The 23,336-nt window shown below is 50.9% G+C and overlaps 3 protein-coding genes across 3 annotated transcripts; 1 reads left to right on the top strand and 2 right to left on the bottom strand.

Moving 5' to 3' along the window:
- Nucleotides 1-251: 251 nt before the first annotated feature.
- Uggt (UDP-glucose-glycoprotein glucosyltransferase) lies at nucleotides 252-7,126 on the bottom strand. The gene is made up of 23 exons (XM_029112650.1): nucleotides 7,060-7,126; nucleotides 6,845-6,980; nucleotides 6,635-6,759; nucleotides 6,223-6,357; nucleotides 6,042-6,143; nucleotides 5,783-5,930; nucleotides 5,553-5,681; nucleotides 5,357-5,450; nucleotides 5,138-5,254; nucleotides 4,913-5,025; nucleotides 4,573-4,790; nucleotides 4,346-4,470; nucleotides 3,862-4,202; nucleotides 3,535-3,707; nucleotides 3,281-3,421; nucleotides 2,982-3,177; nucleotides 2,738-2,887; nucleotides 2,529-2,629; nucleotides 1,629-1,913; nucleotides 1,404-1,491; nucleotides 1,132-1,289; nucleotides 783-1,014; nucleotides 252-696 (listed from the first exon to the last, which is right to left on the bottom strand). The coding sequence occupies exons 1-23, from the start codon at nucleotides 7,098-7,100 to the stop codon at nucleotides 493-495; spliced, it is 3,552 nt and encodes a 1,183-aa protein (XP_028968483.1). The 5' UTR covers nucleotides 7,101-7,126; the 3' UTR covers nucleotides 252-492.
- Nucleotides 7,127-7,236: 110 nt separating this feature from the next.
- LOC108864811 (UDP-glucose:glycoprotein glucosyltransferase) lies at nucleotides 7,237-8,732 on the bottom strand. The gene is made up of 7 exons (XM_018641043.1): nucleotides 8,655-8,732; nucleotides 8,352-8,505; nucleotides 8,099-8,229; nucleotides 7,914-8,014; nucleotides 7,721-7,828; nucleotides 7,538-7,607; nucleotides 7,237-7,455 (listed from the first exon to the last, which is right to left on the bottom strand). Exons 1-7 carry the CDS (start codon nucleotides 8,730-8,732, stop codon nucleotides 7,237-7,239), a joined length of 861 nt encoding a protein of 286 aa, XP_018496559.1.
- Nucleotides 8,733-15,411: 6,679 nt separating this feature from the next.
- Nucleotides 15,412-20,956, top strand: LOC100898100 (otoconin-90; the record flags this gene model as incomplete). The annotated part of the gene is made up of 5 exons (XM_003737950.1): nucleotides 15,412-15,499; nucleotides 19,505-19,733; nucleotides 19,865-19,974; nucleotides 20,335-20,484; nucleotides 20,738-20,956. Coding segments are annotated over exons 1-5 (796 nt in total), but the record flags the coding sequence as incomplete, so codon positions are not given.
- Nucleotides 20,957-23,336: the final 2,380 nt, after the last annotated feature.

Here is a 23,336-nt window from a genome sequence, read left to right as displayed (position 1 = left end):
CAACCCTCTGTCTGCACTTGCGAAGATTTGTTCCGCCTACCGAACTGCAAAAGTTTCTCCACAGTATCAGCGAGCGCAATCAAACGGAGACCCTTCCTATCCCGATTAGCATTGTAGGAGCCTACTTTATTCTACTTTTCGGAATCGCGTGTTCGCGGTATCAGCGAGAGCTTGGTTTAGAATTTTATTTCCGCATCTCGTGATCATATAAGCCATTGAATGAAGAGGAATGGTTTCCGAAAAACACGGTCTTCAGAATTTTTTTTGTACAACCGAGTAAGTGAGTTTATTTCGATCCATACGATTCTTTACATTTTCGCCGACCTGCGCTCCTCCCCTTCTGATGTATCACCCACCCTTTCGTTCCCTCAATCGACTGAACCATACACTAACTTATGTTCGCGACGCGCTTGCTTCGGTTAGGATTAACTACTTTTTACAGCAGAAACAGGTCGTATCACTTGCTGGAATTGTAAGAAACATCAACGCTCACTAGAGTTCTGAGTGGAACACGGCATCCTTCCGATCGGATTCAGCGCGTTCCTTGTGTGTTTTCTCGCCCGGTGTTGTTGGCTTGGCACGTCGCAACTCGAACGTATCGATGAGGCTTTTCAGCTCCTCGTCGTATGACGTCCACTCGGGTACGATGCGAGCGGCTGCTACCAGTTTCGGCTCCTTGGTTTTAGGGTTGTTGCACTGAAAGCGTTCGTTCCAGTGAAGCGAATCCCCGCAATCTCCGTCGAACCCCCATCGCTTGTACTTCCCGTCCCGAGAATGCTTACCAGGTCGATAGTTTTTGCCTGCGGCTTCGAAGCGTCGTCGCACCACGTCTCGCACCACAACCATTCCTGTGGGAGGGATTTGATGGCGACCTGGTGTATCATATTGTTTGGTAGGTCCTGATCCAGGTTCGACAGCGAATTCGGATCTTGACTGAGGCCCTGGTACTGGCCACGGAGACGATCGCCAGCCGCTATTCTTCGGAATTTTTTCAGATCGACTACGTACAACGCGCTGCAAAATTCATGAAGTGATCATTATCTGTGGCCCCTTGCACAGAGGACTCCCTCGGAGCTTTGTTGATGAGCGATTAGCGCCCATGAGTGGCCCACCGGAGATATTGTGTCTCACCTGATGTGATATCTACGCGACCCAAGGTGTTGCGACCAATATCCTCTTTTCCAGAAACGGAAACCATCCATGTCTTCCCGACTCTCGCAGAAAGGAGTGTATCCATACGGTGCTCCACCCAAGTCCAGATCTCTCAATTCTTTCAAATCAGCACGGACCTGTACAGAACGATTTGTTAGGATAATTATTTGCCGATCTCGCCGGGGAAGCCCCGTAAGCGCGAAATCGTGTCCAATCCATCACGACAGTGATGTAACTGTCACCGAACTTACGATCTGATCAGCGTCGACGAATATGATTTTCTTCACGCTCAGCGGGAATAGTACATCGAGGAAAAGGATTTTGTAACCCCAGATGATCCTAGGGCAAATCAACAGGGATAAGCCGTTGCTCAGCGATCTCAAACTCCCAATCGGTATGTACATATGCCTATGCTTCCCAGCTGCTGTCGTCGATGAATGGGAGAATTCCCGATCAACACTCGATATCATACGAACCTTTGTTTCTCCGTTTGCTGATTGAGCCATCTCGGCCATTTGTATTCAACCAGCTGGTACTCGAAGCCATATTTTTCCGCGTAAAACGGCAGAATATCTTTCATAGAAGGCGAGAGGTAATTCTTCAAGAACCAGAACTTCACTTTCGTGTTTGTGTTCTTCAGAACGGATAACATCATAATCCTGAGTAAACGCTCGTAGAGATGACCCGTCGCGACGGAGAATACATTGATGACATCTTCCTCTTCGTTCTCCTTGTCTCCCTTCGACCGGCCCCCTAAAGAGCTGGAAATACAAGCGAGAGCCACATGCATCTTCAGTTAAACAGCTATGATCGACGTCGAGCCGGATTTCGGCAAGCGATATGAGATTTGGTAACCGGAAGACCAGTTTGAGGCAGTTACACACTCGTGGGGGAGAATAACGACCCACTTCACTGCTCATCGGGAAACTAGTCGAGACTGGACGCGGAAAGATAAGAATGCGAAAAGAACTAAAACACGCGTGAGTCAAATATCGCTGTGTCCATGTACGATACCTCCACTCGGTGAACACCCGCCAATTATGAATCCACTCTTCAATGATCCCTCCGAGAATCGGTATGCTATGAAAATTTCAGAATGGATACTAATTTCACTCGCTTCAAAATCAGAGTCCGACCCGCGATCGTCAGAAACAAGTGCGGTCCATTCCCCCGCCCGCGGGCGGAAGGAAAAAAGAACGCCGCTTTAGAATCTGGGGATCGACTCCATAGGGAATCGTATTGTTATGTGCGCCCAGCGGTTCTCGGACCCTGCGCTTGGTTGCGCCATATGGCTGCATATTGGTGTGTAGCCCCTGAACCAGCGCGCGGATGACCAACTCGTCTGGGACTGATTGGCGATAAATGGACGAGCTTACCTGGTGATAGAGTTCCATATGCCGTCTTCGTCCCCGTCGTCCTCAACCAGAAGTTCTTCGTTCGCCTTTCCGGACTTTTTCTGCACCCTGACTTTGAGGACCTGGGTTCCAAATGATATTCATTAATTGAGCTTTCATGTCCCTTGTTCGGTCCAGCTACATGGAGACATCCTAGATAGAACATTCATCAAGTGATCCTAAGGCATCACCTTCGAGCGGAAGTTGGTGACCAGAACAGCGACCTCTTCACCGCATTTCTCGGTGTTTTCTGTGCTTGTGACATCATAAAGTTCGCTGCTCCGACCATCTCGGATCCTCAGGAACCAGATACCTGGATTTGCTTTCAATTGGAAGTAGCCCTAGGAGGGAAGAGAGAGATTTTTTTTGGGTGTCTTCACGCTCATATTCCCTCCTCCGAGTTCGAACTGGGAACTTCAGTTCCGGGGCTCTCACCAGATTAGCCATGACGATAGTGTCGTACATGACCGGGTCGGCAGGGGATCCCAGCGTGAACTCCAATCCTCTGGGAGGGGATCCGCTGTACGCATCGAAGCAGTGGCCTTCGACGAGGAGATGTTCCAGCTCGAACTCCGCGTTGACTCTAGTCTCCACGTCAGCCATGCGTATATTGTCCAAGTCATACAGCGATCTGTTTTTTTTTCAAGAAGAGGGGCTAGGTTTATCCCGATCCCGAGTGCTCCACAGATTCATACAAAAAGCGTGGGATGAGGCAACGTCCTGTCTAAAGTCACCTAGTTGCTCCAATGAGCCAGTTTTCCGGAGTCGCCATCGCTAAGGTGAGCACTGGTTTCGAAGGAAGGCCCGTAAACACGGCACGTGGTGCTGATAACTCCCCCGATGGTCCGAACTGAGGTTCGGCGTGAGCAACGAACCTGTAAGCGATCCTGATTGAATCTCCCGCAGCGATAACCGTATCGATCAATCGAAGGCTAAACACTCGTGAGAGGCTATGCGGCGAGACCAGGACTCTCGATCGGAAAATCACCTGTAGTAAGTCTTCAGCGGCAATTCTTTCTGTCCTTGAGCAGAGTTGAAGAACACCTTTACGTTCGCATTCATGACTCGTTGCAATAGAATCAGAACTTGCGAGAGTTTCTGCGCGCCCCTTGAAGCCGGATCAACGATAGCCGTGATCTCGTGAGCCGCTTGCTGAGGAAGCTAGGTACGAGAACCACGATCATAATTATGTATGTAGTTGTACAATTGCTGTGTGTATGTAATTATTATTATATTAATAAATTCAATGAAGGATCGAGACGGAGTACCCAGCCTGACCGAGTGGACGGGCTTTCAAAGAGGAACAGATGCCAACCTTCGCCGGGGTATCGATGACAGCGTGTTTGTCCGTCGCGTACTTTATGTCGTGACGAACTTTATTCTGGGCGTACTTCTGTAGCACCGAACTGGCTCTCATGGCAGAGTCGCTATTCTTCACGAGATCCCTCAATTTGCTTCCGTACAAGCTCATGCTGTACTTCTCCAAGAGGTTAAAATCTCCCGCGGTGAAAGCCTCGTCTTCCCCTAGTGGACCGAGTAGTTTCCCGTTGATTATCACAGCTCTCGATTCCGGAGCAAGTCGTAGGGTTGTTGCGAACGCTGCGTGCAACTGGACTGTTTTACGCACGGCTTCTTCTCCGAGTAAGTTGAGCTTGTCTGCGGATAAATATTGTTGATGGACGCAGAGTCGGAAGGCGCACTCGCGCGGAAATCCGGATAATGCCGGACTCACTGTAGAGCATCTATTGAAATAATCATCATTGTCAATCGTCAGGCTAGATGGATTGTGCAGCACCCACCATTTTTGACCAGCTGCTCTGCTCTCAGCGAGCCGCTTTCGATTTCCTTCCAGTTCCTGAAGAGTTTGGTTAGAAATGATGTCGCTTCAGTCGGGCGGAGGGAATCCAGCGCAGATTCAACGAGCCTCGTGAGTTTACCTGAATTAAGGCTGAGCTTCATCAACATGCTACAGATTGGCCCAGGACGGCGAGCTGTGACCACTTTCGTCATGAATTTCAGTGTATACTCACCGACTTTGTGATCTTTGTTGTGGTATATGAAGGCAAAACGAGCGTCATGACTATTCTCCAAGTGCTCCAAGGCTTGTCCGAAAATCTCTCTTCCCCTTTCAGACTCCAAATCGGCAACCACCCACACGGACAGGGGGGAAAGTTTCGCCTGCCCAACATACTTCAGTTTGGCCGCGAAGCTCGCTCCCATGTCCGCAGATGAGAGCTCGGCGAGCTTCAATGGATACCTCATTAGAGTAGCCCTCGCATCTTTTTTGCTGCGTTTCTTGCTCTGAATAATCTCGTTCCCTCGCAGGATGATATACTTCAGTATGCTATGCAGATGAAAATGCTCACCGAGCTAGCATCGATGTCAGTCTCCCTTCCCACTAGACTCACGAAAGTGGTGAGATCCTTATCCGGCGCATTTAGGATTCTTTCATTGAGTCTCGGCATGACATTTTCCCGAGCTACGTTAGACGAAAGAGTTAGCGAGTTGGCAGGAATCTGACATCGAGGAGCTTATTTGAACGCATAAATAGCGGAAGGTAAATACGCCTTCTCGAGTAGGCTTTTGCTTACTCATGAGAAAATCGATGACATTGTCGTCCTCAACCAATTCACCCTTGTAGATAGCTTTCTGGATCTTCGGTGTTTGCTTCATCACTTCCGTCAACACGGCTTCCTCGAATACCTCACCTGGTATCGAGACGAATCGGGAGTTTACTTTCTCGCTCCAAACTGGTCGTGGTCATTTGATACCCATATGGGTTCGACCCGAGCCTAAGCGATCGTACCCACCCTTCAGATTTTCACGCTTCAGGAGAACTCCGTTGAGCATTGCTGACGGAGAGTCGCCACCGATGCCCGTTCGATTGATGAAATCCCATGCAAGCTGCGCCAAATTTCAGTCAGTCGGGTCACCCATTGATCTTCGCGTCGATCGTTCGCAACATCTCGACTGCTCTCTACTCGGATAAAGATTGCGATTGCTTACCAGGCGCCCTGTGTCGTATTCACTTTCCGAGCCAAAAACCGAATCCAGCTCGGTATCCGGATACTTGCTCCGGAAAAGCTTGCATACACTCTCCGCTTCTATGTATCCATCCGCTTGACTGGCGTATACCTGAGGGCGGGAGAAGGCGCTAGTTCATCGGCGATCGCTGTTACAGAGTCGTGACGATACTCTCCGGAGCGCCGATGCTTTATAGGAGGCAGGATGCTTACTTCAGTGATGAAAGCCAATCCATCGATCGGCTTTTTGTTCTGTGCGATATAGTTGTAGGCGTTGAGCATGGCAACACCACCATCATTCAAGCCATTGACTTGCAAGTCTTGATTCACGGCGAACACGAAACCGATCCTGACCGGCGCCCTGTCGGACCACGAGGAGAACAGGTCCAGCTCAAATTAGACGATCGCCCGCAGATTCCGCCGAGATGTCGGATAGGTGGATTATTGCCGGATGAAGATATGATGTACTCACCGGTGCGTAAAGAAGCTTTCAGCGAATTTGAACATATCTTGAGCCTCTGGGGAAGCCGGATCCCCAACGATCGTGAGATGGTACATATTCCTCCTCACGGACCTACCGAAAAATTCGTAAGTTTACCGAGCTACAAGATAAAGACTCGAATACACTGAGTCGACAAGCCATCATCCTTTACCTGAGCATGCCAGGATAAGTCGGTCTCAGCATGTCCTTCAGACTTTTGGGCCAAGTCCTGTATTCCGGATCCGATTCGATATCATTCACGTATTGCACAGCTGAATCACGGATATCGACGGCATATATCGAGTTCCTGAAGAGAGGGTTATCATGGAAATTATTTTTATGGAAACCGTTGCACGGCTGGACTCAGCAATTCCATTCGCCGTACTCCCGGAGCTGACTTCGCTCAGATAGCCATATCATGCTCCACGGAGCCATTCTCAGCTGACTCGGACTCCACTCAAGCCTCGGGGCTGATGTGAGGGTGAGCGAGAAATTTTGGAAAGTTGAGAGCTTCTCGACCGATATAGGCTTTCCATTTGCTCACTGTAGGATATCCAGAAGAGGATCAGGTTTTAGGCACTCACTTCGAATTGAGATCCAACTTCATCATCTTCTGGATTGTTTCCGCGGAGAAGCCAGCATCGTGCAAACCTTCGAGTAACTTTGTTTCCTGCTTCACTGAGTCGAGGAGCACGAACAGATCGCTCACCTGCGGCGAATAAGATCAATGCTGTCTCAGCATCGATGTGTATGTTTGAATGCTGTATGCTCGCTGCGAGAAGACAATCACTCACCTCGAGATCGAAGTACAGTCCATTGATGAACAGTGCAGTATCGGTAGGCTCTAGATTCAGGTATCCTTGGAAATATCGTTTATTTCTCTCCATCGCGGAGCTTAGATCATCTTCGACCTTGATGCTCGATAGTGATCTACGGATTTCACGGAAATAGTTCATCAAGTCCGTATTGGCGGAGATCGCGTAAGAGGCCTGGAGCTATGTATTCTTACCTCGCAACGGAGGGAAAATTATGGCAAAGATCCCGGAACATTTTCAGTTGATGCCCCTTCGGAGCCTTGAGAATCCTCGCGGCGAGTTGGAGACTCAGATTTTCGACTTCATGCTCTTTGAGATTCGTGAGTTCAGGGTCCTGAAGCAGCAGTCGCAGTTTGATTGAGAAGCTTGCCTCAGTCGGCACCAGGAGTGATTCTAGACACCTCGTGAACGGAACTCACCATGATGTTCTCGATCTCGAAAGAATCTCCATCGACAGAGTCCGTATCCTCGTCCGAGGTCGAAGTTTCTCTTTCTTTGATACTCGCGTCATCCTGGGACTTGTATTCCATCGATTTTAGCGCGAGTTCGACTCCATATCCACCGAGTCGTACTTTTCGATTTAACGATTTCTGGGAATTCAGTTGCGACATTAGAGACGTGAGTAGAAGAAGGATCCAGGATCGTGTTGATATCTCTATTTAGTCGACTTACAGAGACGTGGTGTCGCAAGATGTACCGGATTTTACCCTGAGTGAGTCTTTTGACTAGAGCATTATGGTACCTGAAATAAAAGTTGGTGTTTCTTCTGGCCATTCACTACTCTCGTATGGTGCACTCAGACTGGAAGCTCCACTCCGTCAGCTGCAACGGCGCCGTTAGCCGCCGAGAATTTACCGGTGGAAATCAGGATGGGCGATGTCAGCGTACAGAACGACAATCACTCCATCAGTTGAAGCTCCGAATTCATGATCGATACCATATACGTCAATTAATCCAGAGCCCCTGCAAGATACAGCTGGTCAGAAGGTGCAATCTTACGGCCTCCCTCCCCCCGAAAATCGAAGCCAGATCGACTGTCATTGCAGACCTCTCCTCGATGAACGAATCGATCTCTTCGAGTATGCATGTTACATGTCCCGGAAGCTCGAAAACAAATTCGCAGTCGGGCAGCTCCTTATCTTGGGCAATCTGGAATTAATCGTGACGGAATTATGAGGATGCTCGATCATCATCGAAACGAGAAGAATCTCATCTATATTCAAGAGTATTCACCCGCTGGAAGGCCTCCACAGCTGGCGAGTGCGCCCTCAACGCCAGAGAGAGTTTGAAGAGTGCGAAACGGCCCTCGCTCAGTTGCCTGGAGGCCAGTTCAATGATGTTCTCATACTGAACTTTTTCACTCGCTGAAAAAAGCACTGATCGTTGAGAAAAGCGTCCCAGGTATGGCATTCGTGATCACCGGATGGGAGGTATGGAGAGCACGAGCAAAAAATATTCATTCATAGGAGAGCGATGTCGCCGAAACCTGTCGTGAAGTTTTTGAGGTCCAGCTTTTGGAAATCCGTGACGTATCTCCAGAATGTGTCCGCGCCCTCTTCGGCGAAGAATTCAGCAGCTTCCAAATGCAGCGGAGTATGGTTCCAGCGGGCGTCGAGAGATATTGTGAGAGGCTTCTGGATCTAATAGTGAGAAGAAACTTTCCACATGAGCACCTCATCAGCTGATCTGCCCTCAGGTTCGTGGAGCCAGATGCGGGAGCGGTGTGGGACTCATTGATCTGAATCAAAGGGGTACAGCCGGACGGGGCCGTGGCTCCGGATAGTCTTACCTTTGAATCGACGAAGCTAGCCACCAAGATTAAAATACAGCAATGATCGAGACGGAATGATTTGACGCTCCGGACCATTTTCGCTTCGAGGGGGGAACACCTTTATTCTTGCATATCTTTGGTCGTATTGAGCCGCAGATCAGAACTGATATCCGATACGTCGACTCGGAGCTCGACGGCTTCACTTGGCGGCCCCTTCTCCTTGGAAGAAAGGATACGTCGGCCTGTTTTCGGCCCGATATGCGTCAACTCACAGCCGGCACTTGGCCAATCAGCGGCTGCCACAGGGTTTCTGCCGGCTGAACTCCACACAGTCACTGTTTACAAACACAGCGTGTCCGGTGTCGTGTGTGAGAAAAGAGGAGGAACCTACAGAGGTCCCTCGGCGGCGCGTCAATTTCGAACATATTGGGACTTTGCGCTGATTCATTCGCTCTCCAATTCCGAACCATCGATGAAGATATCGCACGAACTCCGCGAGGAACTCTGCGCCCTTCCCGCGTCGGCGATTCATATCCTCCTTGCGGATCCAGTTTACTCTGCTGCCGGCATCCCTGTAAAATCGCGTAGGCGGCCGAAGAATTCTGCATCGTAGGAGCGATCTCTCACAAGAAGATCTCCGAAACTCGATCCTTCAGATTCGACAGTAGAGTGTTCTCGGTCATGAGTTACGCGAGTCTGGCGCGGCATTTCCGGGAATATTTACGGCTCTTTCTAGACTTCATAGACTCTCTATAGAACCCGGAAAGGCCAGGAAATACTGCGAGCATCCACTAACTTCGGCGCGACCGCGCCGTATCCCTGAGTTTTCGTGCGTATTGCTCGCGCGGCGGACCCGGTCGGGGAGCCGACTCCGGAGCTTATCTATATATATAAAAACGTATGTCTGTTTGTCTGTTTGTCTGTTTGTCTGTCTGTTTGTCTGTCTGTTTGTCTGTCTGTTTGTCTGTCTGTTTGTCTGTCTGGTGTCACCTATAGACTCGAAAACGGCTGAACCGATCGTCGTGAAAATTTAGGAGCGTGTTCTGGGCGATCCAGCGGTGGTTATAGGGGGGTCAGTTCTCCGATGCGATGAGTCCTTCTACCTTAAAAAAATTATTTGAGTGCTCCACCCACGAAAATACGAAAACTCGGAAAAAAAATGAAAAATCCAAAATTCGCAAAATTCACGAACGCCTGAACCGATCGCCGCAAAAACTCAGGGGTGGCTCTCGGGAGTTGTAGAAAAGCGATGAGGGGGTCGTCGTGCCCGTATGATGAGGATGAGCTCTTTTTCCCTTGGAAATTGAGTACCGGGTCCCCCACCGGAAATCGTTCGGCGGGAGTTTCCAGAGTTCTCCAGAATTTTCGTGATTCCTTCACATAATCTATAAATCTGTCTGTATGTCCCCTATAGACTCGAAAACAGCTGAACCGATCGTCGTAAAAATTTAGGAGCGTGTTCTGGGGGATCCAGCGGTGATTATAGGGGGGTCAGTTCCCCGATGCGATGAGTCCTTCTACCATAAAAAATTATTTGAGTGGTCCTCTTGCCGAGAATCAAAGATTTTATCAAGGGAAAGACGGGAATTCTCAGGATTTCTTATCGGCTGGACCGATCGCCATGAGAAGGTGGATTCTCGGGAGCTCCCAAGAAGACTATCGGGGGTTGCCGTCATCAATGGCCTCTGTCTTTTTACTAATGAATCTCGCTGAAAATCGCTGTAGCCGTGAAGGGTATCGATTTTCCGGAGGACATATCTAATAAAAGCAGGGGCACGGGGAGGCGGGGAAACGGGAAAGTGGGAAAACGGGAAAGTGGGGAACCGGGATAGTGGGGAACCGGGAGAGTGGGGAACCGGGAAAGTGGGAAAACGGGAAAGTGGGAAAACGGGAAAGTGGGAAAACGGGAAAGTTGGAAAACGGGAAAGTGGGAAAACGGGAAAGTGGGAAAGTGGGAAAACGGGAAAGTGGGAAAACGGGAAAGTGGGAAAACGGGAAAGTGGGAAAACGGGAAAGTGGGAAAACGGGAAAGTGGGAAAAGGGAAAGTGGGAAAAGGGAAAGTGGGGAAGCGGGGAAAGCGGGGAAACGGGAAAGCGGGGAAACGGGAAAGCGGGAAACGGGAAAGTAGGTGAAACGGGAAAGCGGGGACACGGGAAAGTGGAGAGACGGGAAGTAGGGAAGCGGCGAAGTGGGGAAACGGGGGAGTGGGGAAACGGGGGAGTGGGGAGCAGGGAGGCGCACCCAGAGCACGCGCGATCAAAGCGAGCGCACCCGGAGCCAGCGCATACGGAGCCAGCGCATCCGGAGCCAGCGCACTCGGAGCCAGCGCACTCGGCGTTAGCGCACTCGGAGCCAGCGCACTCGGAGCTAGCGCATGTGTAGTGAGTCTAGCGATACCGAGTCGCCGCGAAGCGGCGACCGGGAGCGCTAGTAATCTATATATCTGTCTGTATGTCCCCTAAAGACTTGAAAACAGCTGGACCGATCGTCGTAAAAATTTAGGAGCGTGTTCCGGGGGATCCAGCGGTGCTTATAGGGGGATCAGCTCTCCGATGCGATGAGTCCTTCTACCTCAAGAAAATTACTTGAGTGCTCCACTGACGAAAACACGGGAACTCGGAAACCTTGGAGGGTATGGAGTCTCCGGAGAACATATAGAGTAAAAGCGGGGGCACGGGAAAACAGGGAAACGGGAAAGCGGGAGCACGGAGAAGTGGGGAGACGGGAGAGGAGGGAAACGGGAAAGCGGGGAAACGGGAAACGGGAAAGCGGGGAAACGGGAAAGTGGTGAAACGGGAAAGCGGGGACACGGGAAAGTGGAGAGACGGGAAGTAGGGAAGCGGCGAAGTGGGGGAACGGGGAAGTGGGGAAACGGGGGAGTGGGGAGCAGGGAGGCGCACCCAGAGCACGCGCGATCAAAGCGAGCGCATCCGGAGCCAGCGCACTCGGAGCCAGCGCACTCGGCGTTAGCGCACTCGGAGCCAGCGCACTCGGCGTTAGCGCACTCGGAGCCAGCGCACTCGGAGCTAGCGCATGTGTAGTGAGTCTAGCGATACCGCTTCGCGGCGACTCGGGAGCGCTAGTTCGAAATATATCTCGTCGCTGTGGTCGATTCTCTCTCGGAGAGAAATTTCAGAGGTCATGATGCCTCAGAGAAGTCGCTCCCGCACCGAATCACCCTTGATGGCCCCCAGGATCACTTCCATGGATCTGTTCTCACCACGCGAGCAGATAAGAGAGTTCAGGAAATACCCCCACCCCGTCGCATGCGCACGGAGTGCGCTCAGTTCCATCGCTTTAGATTCGGCGACAGCAGGTACATATGCATGTGTAGTGCAACCCTTCACCAGTGAAATCTGCATTCCCCGAGGACCATGAGGAACACCGGTGGGGCGCGGCCGACAACAATTAATCGTCGTGGCGTCGGCGTCGTCTAGAGAGCAAATTGACGTATGTGATTGAAACGAGGGCGGAGGCTCTGTATACTGTAAGAACTCACGCGTCCGCCGAAGAGTGCGGCGATTTAGAAGGATGTCCAGATGGGTCGTATGGAAGGCCGTGCCGTGGGCGAGGAAATGTTCTCCCTCATTGAGGGGCTGTAAGATTTTTGATCCGAGTTATAAGGAGAACGGGAGCCCATAGTTCCACGAATCGGGAGAGCAGAGTTGAAGGTTCGTGGCAACAATTCCGAATTATAAAATCTTCGCAGTGCGTACCCGCAAGTCATACAAAGATCGAGGGAGCAGAGAACGGTGCTTCATTCCGTCCGCTATAAGCCTTGACGATGAAACCTGACTCTGATGAAGCGCCATAGATGCTCTCAACAATCAGACTTTCGAATTCCCATGGACCCCAGCCTGGAGCAGCTTCTTTCCTGGTCTCGACCGAGCCCCGATCCTCTCGAACGAGGGGAATGCTTGGGATAGAAGACTCGGGTGATCCAGATATCCCTCGAGAGGTCCTCTCCCGACAGATTCCTCGAGTCCTTGAATCGAGCTCCTGCTTCATATATCTAGGAAGACGGAGCGGTTCTCGAAACTTTCTCAGCGGGACATGCCTCCCCTCTCTTCACGCTATGAATGACGTGCTAGAAAGGGAACTGCTATGGAGCTCTGTGAATTTGAATCCGACAAGCGATCATCGTTCCGTTGGAGACGTCGCTCGCGACGTATGGGATGAGATCCTTGCCGCCTCCCCCCTTGACTCCTAATTATGTCGATATTCTATAAATTGATGGTTACCTTCCGGGAAAATATGAACATCGAATAAGGAATTGTAGTCAGGGACTCATTGAGATCGGAGGCTCCAACACTCATGGAGCCCGCAGTCGACGTCGCATCTATTCTCCTGGAACGAATCGAGTCCTCGGCGGAAGATTCGAGCCCCTCCGAACGATCATATGTATCGACAGATGCCGCGTAAATGGAAGACCCTTCTCACGGATCCCAATGTTTTTGCGGTTGAGCTCCTCGACCGACTCACGAAGCTCCGAGATGACACGATTCGCGGACCCAATTCTGCGATTAACAATCATCCTGCCTTATTACCCCAGGGCGGGAGGGTTGCTTATACGCGGGACTTTTGGACAAATCGAATTCGCACCGTCTCGGATCCTACCACCTGAGAACTAGTGGAGGCCCGCAACATTTGTGCTCATTTCCTGGGAACGGTCTCACCCTAGCTGTAAGCAGAGAAGGACCAATATATTATATGTATAAACACGAATGGGCTCACATACATTGTGGATTCATGTGTGGATGCGGAAAAGGAGGGGAGTAAAACTGCGTTCAATGAGTGAATTCTCATGCACTTATTACTTTGTGAATATAATCAGATCCGAGCCGTGATCCGCCACCCCCGCGCCGATTGAATCCATCAGCGCCTGCGATCTCTCTCAGTCTCTCTCTCGTTTCCTGAGGCTGTACGCAGCCCGGAAAAAATACCCCCGACTATGAATTCTGCCGGATGGCTGAATGAAGCAAGCTGATGATGGAGGAAGATACAGTATCGACGCTGGTGTGGGTCTAATGTGGAGCAGACCTCGCCCGCGCGAAGTGACCGAATTAACTGAAGCGAAGAGCTCCCTTTGATTCGATTGCTGAGAGCACCGGGTAGGAGGCCTCAACCTCAGACACTGGCGCTTCGAGGGAGTCCCGATAGGAGGAAAGGGAAAGTCATCAGCATCAGGGATTCAGATCGTAATCCAAATCTGACGCACATCACAGATCAGCTGCTGCGTGAAGGACGAGCTCAATGGTGTTCAGCTGTCGAACGATGGAATCAGCGACGGCGACGTATGTATGGTGGAACTTCGAGTGGATGGAAGGAAGCTCCCGGTCCCGACTCCTCTTTTGAGATCGGAAATCTGTCAGGAGGCTATCGAACAGACTCTGGCGAACTCCGAAGGGGCGGCCGACTGTTTTTTCCTCGGTGATACCAATATGTGCCGAGTGGATCGTGAATCTATGGTCGAGGAACTGGAAAGATTTCATCGCACTCAACAACACGTCGCCGACAAGAATAACCGGGACGAACAGTAGCCTTATCGACCACGTGATGTCCAGGCACATATTCAGCGCAGGCCTCTCCGGAAGCGCTTTCGATGCGCGGGATGTGTCTGACCATCAGCTCCTCAATTTCAGATTCAACCTTGATACCCACCGGAGTGATATCGGCAGGATGATATCGGAGTGCCCGTCAAGGGTGGTGGTCAGGGATCGCTTCGCATCCATGAAGGCCTGGCTCTCTTCCTTGACTAGTCTGATTAATGCGGAGAAGAGACAAACTGCATAGAAGCTTCGGACGGAAGAGGAGCCAATCAGCGAAAATCGAACGCGAACGCTTCAATACCACCTTTACCTTCGATCCCTCCTGGGAAGCCTGCGCTTACCAAAAGAGCCAAGTCAGACCTCTGCAGCAGAGAAGTTAAGGTGCAGAACAATGACGGTGAGAATCCACGAGGCATATCGTTCGGGGCGCAGAAGAATAACCTCCTATCTGGACCTATCACCTCCTATAAGTCCAGTTCCTATCTATGACTGAATTCACTCATATTATTCGTTCGCATGTGTTTCACCTGAGGCAGCATGGGAGCTAATTGCTGGGGGAGTTTTTTTCGGACACTCATCGATGGGGCACTGATTTCGGTCAGAATTCGATGAAGGTAGCGAAAGCTATAATCTGCGACTCTTTCTAACGAAGGGGTCGATCCATTGACAGATTCAACGCGCGATGAAACGAGATGCTGGCATTAATCGGCTACCGGTCAACAAGCTGCAGCCTTCCTCAGGCTTCCGGATCGATTTTCAGACAGACTTCAGGGAGGCTTCCTCTGGATTGAGGAATGAATCCGCCCTGAGTCGCGCGTGAATAGATAGTATGGCACAGAGACCAAATGAGGCACGACGCAAACAATTCTCATAAGCTCAGGGCGGAGGCCGTTCCCATTGCGCAAAGACTCCGCCGGAGAGTAGAGGAGCCGAACCAAGAACTCTGGGGCGCGGACGACGGATCAGCTGGAAGCCGGGCTCAATGGTTAATTGTTTATTGTGATCGACATTGACGTCCCAGTACTCCAGGATTCTTTTTGTCCTTCTTACTTCGGTTGCATTGTTTGCTTCTTCGTGGAGTCCGAGACGGTACAGGAGCTCTTCCCCCGTGTGGTAGATGTCGATGCATTCGAAGATGACGTGTTCCGTCGTCTCTTCGTGGATGCCACACCTGGGACAGGTTTTGTCGGTTCCGGGGTACATCTTGTGAGCTCTGGTTGGCAACATGTTGGCTCTCGCCAAAGCTAGGAGGGCGCTCCGCTTACTGTTATCGTGGGTGAAGCTACAAGTATTCGAGCAAGAACATCGCGAGCGTCAGTACTTTTAGAGGGATGAGGCTTCTTCGTAGGGTGCTTCATCTTCAACAAGTAGAGTGAGAGGGCGGTGGTCAGCTTGATAAATTACTCCCCGAAAGTCAGTGTGAGTTCGGATCTCCACGGCTTTATCGCGCCGATCGGTCAACAGTGTCGAGAAAGATATCAGCGGCATTGCACCGTCTCAGGTCAGCTAATCGCGAGCGTTGATAATTCTCCCGAGACTAGACCCGATTATCCCGAAAACATTCGGCCCCACTCCTCTCCAAGCTAAACATATGTTCTCTCCTTGGCAATGGGGGAGGGATGCTATCTAAATGAAGAGACACATACAGCGTGTTTTCGGTGGGGAGCCTCCTTCGATCCGATCCGAAATGAGTCATCGCTCCTAATCTGGCCTCGACTTCTGTTTTGATGGCCGGCCTGACGGGGACTCCAGCGGAGCGTGAGCCGCAATTATACAGAATGTGACACCCAGGCACTTAAGTCTACCGATGTTCGTGGTTATCGTTCTCGCCGATACTTTCAATCATCATGGTTTATTGGATCTAACTAGAGTATTACATAGTCAACCTATGGAAAAGGCGCGATAAATCTCAGCGGATCAAATCAGTTCCTCGCTCCCATATCTCGAGGGAGCGCTTCATGGCGTCAGCCAATGCGGGATTAGTCTCGTTTCTTAGGCCGAGGCGAGAAGACAGGTCCTCATCGGTACCTGTGAACAGGGACGCCTATCCGCGGAGAGACTGACCTGTAGAGCTATCCTGATTCTAGTTTCCAACCGTTCGAAGTCGTCCTGGGTTATTTCAATCGTGCCCCGCGCTCCCGCCTCGAGCGCAACCATTCCCGCGCTCGATATCATCCCGATCCGTGACCATTGAAATCGGTTCCGGTAGAATGAAGCTGGTAAGCCGGACCCCACAGGCGCGGCGGAGGCAAGTTTCGCTGACGCCGAACCGCCGCCGTATCGTTGTTCTGTATGCTAAGTATCGAATTGCAACACAGCCTGCATTAGCTCAGAACAGTCAGCTCAGAACAGTCGACCATCGACCGCACGACCAGTCAGTCAGGCAGTCGGCCAGCCAGCCAGCCGACGTGACCTTGAAGACTCCGTTGAATTGAATATGATGGAAATAGGGAGCTGAAAATGACAGTTTACCCGCGGCTAGCGGCGACGGGAACGACTTTCTTCGGGGGAGTAAGTGCGGTCCGTACTGGTTGGAATCCCCTCCCCGTACTCCCTATATTTCCCTTCCGAACGATTTGTCACGGAGATTTGCCAACCCACGCAAAGCTATCATTGGGTTTATTGAGAGCATGGCAATATTTTGTGTGGAAGGTGTTCCGACGGTGCACGTTTTTTCTTGAGGCAGCGGAGCGAGCAAGAAAGAGCGCTGCTGCTTGACTGACTGAGCTTCGTTCCAATTTACGCTTCGTAAGAGCGGCTCGCTCTACAGTGATCAAGTATAGAGCACCATGAGAAACCATTATATGCCTTGATAAATTGTCTGTGATAAGGTACAGATTACGTGGCAGGCCTTGCGGTCAAGGTCTACCAGATACGTTTATTCTGATTAAAAGGAAGATTGTGAAATCCTCGTTTCATCTGTCAGAAAATCCTTACCCATATGCATCGTCTTCTGACGACATGAATCATGTCGAGCGCAGCGGCTCTCTTCTGACTGGATCAATCAGAATGTGAGCGAGTAATAGATGGGAAACAGGGAATTTCGATCACAAAAAACGATTGTCCACGTGACTTGCGCAATCGAATGACTACGTAACGACGGTAACGACGGCGAAAAATGCCATCATTTCTTCACCACATTTCGCTTTACACTTCTTTTCACCAAATCACTATTTCTGTTGTTGACCGGAAAAAGAAGACCTTGCGATGGAGAACCCAGCGTGTCAAACCATTTGTGCTCAGTGTTGTAAGCGAAGCTCTCCTTCAGCTATTTTGGAGCAAGTCGATGGATAGCGAGTACGAGTTCAGCTTCGAAGAGAGTTTACGTCTGCCGTCTCCGACGGAACGAGTCGAGTCGCTTGTTTTCGGAGTCGACTCGAGTCATGATGGGGAAAAACAGCATTTCTGGACAATCATTTACCATTGCCTCAAATGTCTGGAATTCCCTGAATGAATCGTCTCCGTAAGTTTCCCGTCACAGACCAAGGAACAGGTACCTCTGCTTTCGCCAACAAGACTCAGCTGGTATGAAGCGCTGCGAACCGCAAAGATACTGGGAGCTGCGACCGGGGTCTGAGGAGCGGATTGAGACATTCATCACAGGTCGTATCCGGTGATGATTGAGTGAAGAATTCGATTTTTGAATTCGACTCAGCTCTGTTTGACAGGTCGTCCCTGAAATCTGTCGTCTCGATTGTGAGGCCTTCAAGCGGAAGCCCTCGCCGGCGGATAGACAATCCGACAAGCGAGCGCGCGCGCGGTGACGATCCACAGACAGCCAGACGGAGTGACAGACGGACAGATAAACGGTTAAACAGATACGCAGCCTTCTCCACCCCCTCTCCCTTGCACTCCTCGTGAAACCGGGGCTTGCGCTCCTCATTGTGACCGGTGTAGTTGGCTGGTGTGTTGACGTTGCAAGCCACGAGACTTCGCGTTCGGTTGTGATATATCTATATACATGATACACTTTGTTCATCTATACAGTGCCCCATCGTCCAGTTCCAGTAGGGGGCGAGGCCCCCCCGCTTTTCGTTTGTTTGTGTTTGTCCTCGTCACTGTTTTGTGCTTCCCGTGATCGTACTCGTCGTAATTGTTTAACCGTCGTATTGGTGCTCTTCGCTCTTGTGCGGCGCTCGATTTCCGAGAGGCGAAGCCGAACGTCATCTCGGATGCTCTGCCACCTGCCCATTATGCGCCCCTGCTACTAGCTCGGAGCAAACTGTAGACGGCAGCCTTTCGCGAGCTTGCAAGGATAGTCTTTTGCTCGGATTGCGCATTCGGGATATGTAGCACCAAACACTATGCAGTCATCGAGCATACACCTCTGTGCCATATTGGTTTTTATCATTGGTAAGCCATTGATTTTCTAAGCTTCATACACCCTGGATTCGTGACCGATGAAGTTCACCGAGCCAACGAGCGGGCTCGGGTTCTTCGCGTTCCATCACTTTCCCGATTTACGTTTACCGGAACTTGATCGATTCATAAAGAGAACTCTGAGTTCGAGGACCGCGGTAGTGTCACCAGAATCTCGAGCCTCTGACCTGGGATGCTCACGAAATGGAGAACGACTAGCGTACTCAATGGCGCCATCCGACTGCGCGAATGAGCGAGACGACCATTCCGCGCCCCTTGTCGTCTGAGTGCGATAGGGAGATTGTCCAGAATGCTCCGGGATACTTTCGCTTGCTTCCGCGCTGCGTAAGAGGGCGGACACATCTCTAGCGACGCGTGGCCTCGAGTGACTCCTCGAGCATGGTCGCGATTCGTTTGAGCAGGAGCTATGCGCACAATGCCGTCCGCATGCCTGGTCCTGACACCTTCCCCCATCATTGGCGAAGCATCCCGTAATCCCTGAAGTATGATGTTGGAAGATAGAGCTTGACTTGGCCCAAAAACAGGCGACTAGAAGTCGGCCGTCCCGTTGAGTTTTTTTCATGGCTGAAGGCAACCCGAAAACATTGGCGGTAATCCGACATCTGCAACGATCCTCCTATTTTTAGTTCTTGTTCCAGTAGCGAATCGTATGGGGAGCCTGAGCTTTTTTTTGGGGCGAGGGGGAAAGCATAACCTTCTTGAACGTCACTAGTGTGCATGCTTGATAGGTTCTACTTACAGGAGCAATTTCTTACGGGAAAGATGGAGTGCATCTGAGAGCTCATCCAAATCGGGCGAATCATACGACTCTAGTCTCGTCTGCAAGTAGGTTCACCCAAGAATATTCTCAAGCCTTTCGCTGACACCGGGAGGATGAGGTCTCGGTCGATAGGGATTGTGTCGAAGCTTGAGCTCGGACTATCGCTTTCGCTCTACAGGTGGAAAGTCATTCAACAATCTTGAGGAGCATCTATATAGGAATGAATCGAGGAACATAATTATTGCTGATGTCCCGTTTCAACGCAAGCTGACGAGAAAGAAACGTTCGGTGCTGCAACTGGCTTCGATGCTAAAGTGTGTAACTGGATGCAGTCCGCTCGCGTTCCACGGATACGGCTGTTTCTGTGGATACATGGGCGACGGGTCGCCGGTCGATCCGATTGACAGGTATAGATCCTAGGGTGGCGATGCAGTCTACATCGGCACCGAAGGTCTTGTACCGCACCAGATATGAGCACTCTCGGTCAGTGCTTCCGTCGTCGACGTGGAGTAAGTCTCTGACCATAATCCGCTTACAGCTGCTGTCTCGAACACGATTGGTGCTATTCATCGACTCACTGCTCGCATGTAGCCACTTACTTTCTGCCGTACGATTGGCATTGTGGAAGCCATGGTTATGCGTATTGTGGTGAGTCCCCGAGCCGAACGCTATCCTCGTTTACGACGAATTTAAAGGGGAAGGTAAACTACGAATCACTACAGCGAAAGAACAAACATTCTGTCTTTTCGACGCAACTTCGCAATATTCCCGCCATCTTTATTTCTTCGGGAGCCGAGCTTTGTGGCTTTCCATGGCGGCCAAGCGAATCTGACACTTTCACGCCCAAGAAAGCGTATGCTACTTGACTCTGTCCGATCGGGAAATCAGACTGTCGATCGGCGGCTAGCGTGAGACTATCACAAATTCGCGAAGTGGCCCAATCAACGTTCACCCAATGGAAAGTTTCTGTGGTGATTGCGTCGTTCTAAGTTTCACGATTTTTCACAGATTTCACAGGATCTGCCAGCCCTCATGCGAGCTGTGCCCAGCAACTCTGCGCTTGTGATGCTGCTTTCGCCAAATGCATTTCGAAGTATCCATGTCCCGTTCGGCGGGCGAATTGTAGACAAGGAAGATCTCTCATTCGGAGCATATTCGGCAGGAGATAGCATGAGTTGAGCTCTGTTCTCGAGGGTCTGCGTCGAGGACAGGCGAGTGTGGAAAAAAACGGAGCGTTTCCTGCAGCGCCGCGCAGACCGACGCCATTGAACGAACCGACTTTTTACAGGGCGACGATCCCTCCCTACGAAGCAACATAGAAGAAGTTCTGGATTACATGCTCGCAGACGACGATAATCCCGACAATGAAGAATTGGTATTGAAATCAAGCTGGATGTATACCAATACGCAGGTTATTCCATAATGTCGACCCTTGAAGAAGCTTCTCTTCCCGCTTCTCTCCACAAGGTTGAAAAGATACGAAAGCTCAAGACGAAGCTCTCGCTAACGGCCGGTATTCACGAAGACCCTTGGACTAAACTTCCGGCTCTCCATGTGAAAGCAGAGGTTGACCAGACGGAGCTCACAGCGAGCAGCAAAAAACTTCCCGAAGATCCCAGCATTGTCGTGGGTGAGTTTAGTTGCAGAGCAAGCGTTTGAGCTCCTCTCGCGCGTTTCAAGCGTTGGCTATAAAAAAACACGATTTTTTCTGCGTCTTAGAAGAGTCCTTCAAAGATGAGGCCGACCAAGATGCCCGCGAGGAATCGTCGGAGTTCCCACTGGAGAAGAAGATCGGAGTGATTTCGAAAAATTCAACTGTCGCACACAACGCCACGCAAAGAGAAGAGCTAGGCCCAGGGACCGACCGTCAGGCAAAACCCACTCACGCTCCAAGCCGATGGTACGCCAGATTGTACCGCGGTCTCTCGTCTATACGCTCGAAGAACTCGACGAACAATATCCTGGAATATATCTTTGGCTCTTCTGGAGTCCCGAACTCAGGACTGAGCAGCCCCCTCAGTAGCCGAGCGAATCACAGTGGTAGTGAGACAGTGGGGAGTACAACGGGCTACTCCAGTCGCGGTACGAAAACACCGAAAACTTCTTCTTCATCGACGAACCTGACGAGGTCACCGCCAGCCGCTTCGACCTCATCTTATGTAGCGCAAAGGCCGCCCGCGTGAGATCGCGTCCGACCGGGAGCATCAAGATTTTCTGTGAATATTCATGATCAGACACTCCATCTAATATTTCGCACGCGCTGGGAAGACGTAGCATCATTTCTCATTGTATACAGATCAGCATTTGATTCAATTGAGAATATTCTTGCTTTTGGAAACCGAGGCATTCCCGCGCTGGTGTAGAGGGTGACTCCATGTGGAAATTCGAAAGGACAATGAGTCCTATGCCACGGGAGACCCGAATCCGTCGAGACAACTACGAATACAGGCAGGTGAGGACTCAAGCCTCAGAAGGAGCCCGTTCGTTCCCCCCACAAACCAACGCGGGGAATACTCGCACGACCAGCATGCTCCGCCGGAGACGAACAAAGTCTGCTTCCGGCACTCCGAATCGCCTCGGATCTGCCTGGAAAGATCCAAGAGCTCACGGCGTGGGTGTCGGAGTCGTATCTATCATCTTCGACGGAGCAATGTGTTCCTTTCAATTCGCTTATGTCATGAGCAGAATAGAAGGTCGGCGGTTCAAGGGTCGAACAGGAGGCCTCGTCTGCGGGGCCCGCGAAGAGCTTCAGAAGATTGACGCCGAAGGCTACCGGTCAAATTGTCAATGCAGCCAGACCCATATCTGTAGGTGTCGACACAATGGAAATACTAACTGCGGCTCACTGAAAACATTTAGAAAAATCGTATATTCCATAAGTGTGGAGCTTTCGCTTTCAAGAAGGCCGGCACTCTGTCTCGATTCTCGCTCTTCTGAGCGAATGATCTCTCAAGCGTGCCTTCTGTGGATTCATTAGGATTTACTGTCACCGTAACCGCTGTCTTCTGCCGCCGCCGCCGGCTCCGGTCGAACGAGGAGTGATCTTACTGAGCGAGTCTCATGACTGATGGAGCCAACTCCGTCGGACTGAAGTCAAACGGCTGACTGAGTAAACGACTGACTGACTCGAATGAATAACCGAGAAAACGAGTGACTGATTCAACGACGGAGTGAACGAGTGACTGACTGACCCAACGACAGAGTGAACGACTGACTGACGGGCTGAAGGAACGACGGACTGACTCGAAACCAAGGACAAACAAGCGGAACTTTGCGGACGCAAAAATGAAATCGGTGATCGCGTGTTCTGAGGCGGCTATACCTCGTCTGTTCTCACTTTCTCGGTCACACTTCATCGATTCTCGAAATGAGATGGAAGGTGAGCGGAAGGACGCGAATCATCATTGATGTGCAGCCAAGTCTGATCTATCGATCTTTATGAGATCCTCGCTCACATCGTTCGCGTTCGAGCGCGGCAACCCAGTCGAGCGTGATCAGTTCTTGAGGCGTATTTGGCTATAATAAAAACAGTGTTTGAACGGTCGAGTTCGAGCTCTTAGCCTTCCGAATTCTCTCTCGTCGCGTTTTCCGGGCTTGGAATGCAGCCATTGAATGCATGATTCCCTCACTTCTCCAACAAAGTATGTACCTAGTTTTGTGGAGCCGCCTCGCTGCGAGGAGTCGCTCTACGGAGCAGCTTTTGCAGCCTCCTCTCTTGAGGTTGGAAACGAATGTGACTTCCTTATGCTGCCAGCCTAAATGACAATGTGAAGATGACCCTTTGAGAACTGCTAGTGTATCGAGGAAATCCACAGAGACTTCCTGATTTTTCTTCTGTATTCGAAAGCGTTTCAGGAATTCATGACTATCATCGTGGTCTTGTGATATGATTATATACTACGTGGTCACGATGGTGGGATGCAGCGATGGATACTCTAAGCCACAAGCCGAGCAAGAGCTCGCAACGATCAAAAGCCTGCATGGTATCGGGCGGAGCAGTAGCGTGCACC

The sequence above is a fragment of the Galendromus occidentalis genome, unplaced genomic scaffold, assembly GCF_000255335.2.
Source record: "Galendromus occidentalis unplaced genomic scaffold, Mocc_1.1 scf7180000075708, whole genome shotgun sequence".
NCBI lineage: Eukaryota > Metazoa > Arthropoda > Arachnida > Mesostigmata > Phytoseiidae > Galendromus > Galendromus occidentalis.
Note: the sequence above shows the minus strand (reverse complement) of the source record. Positions and strands in the feature narration are given on the sequence as shown.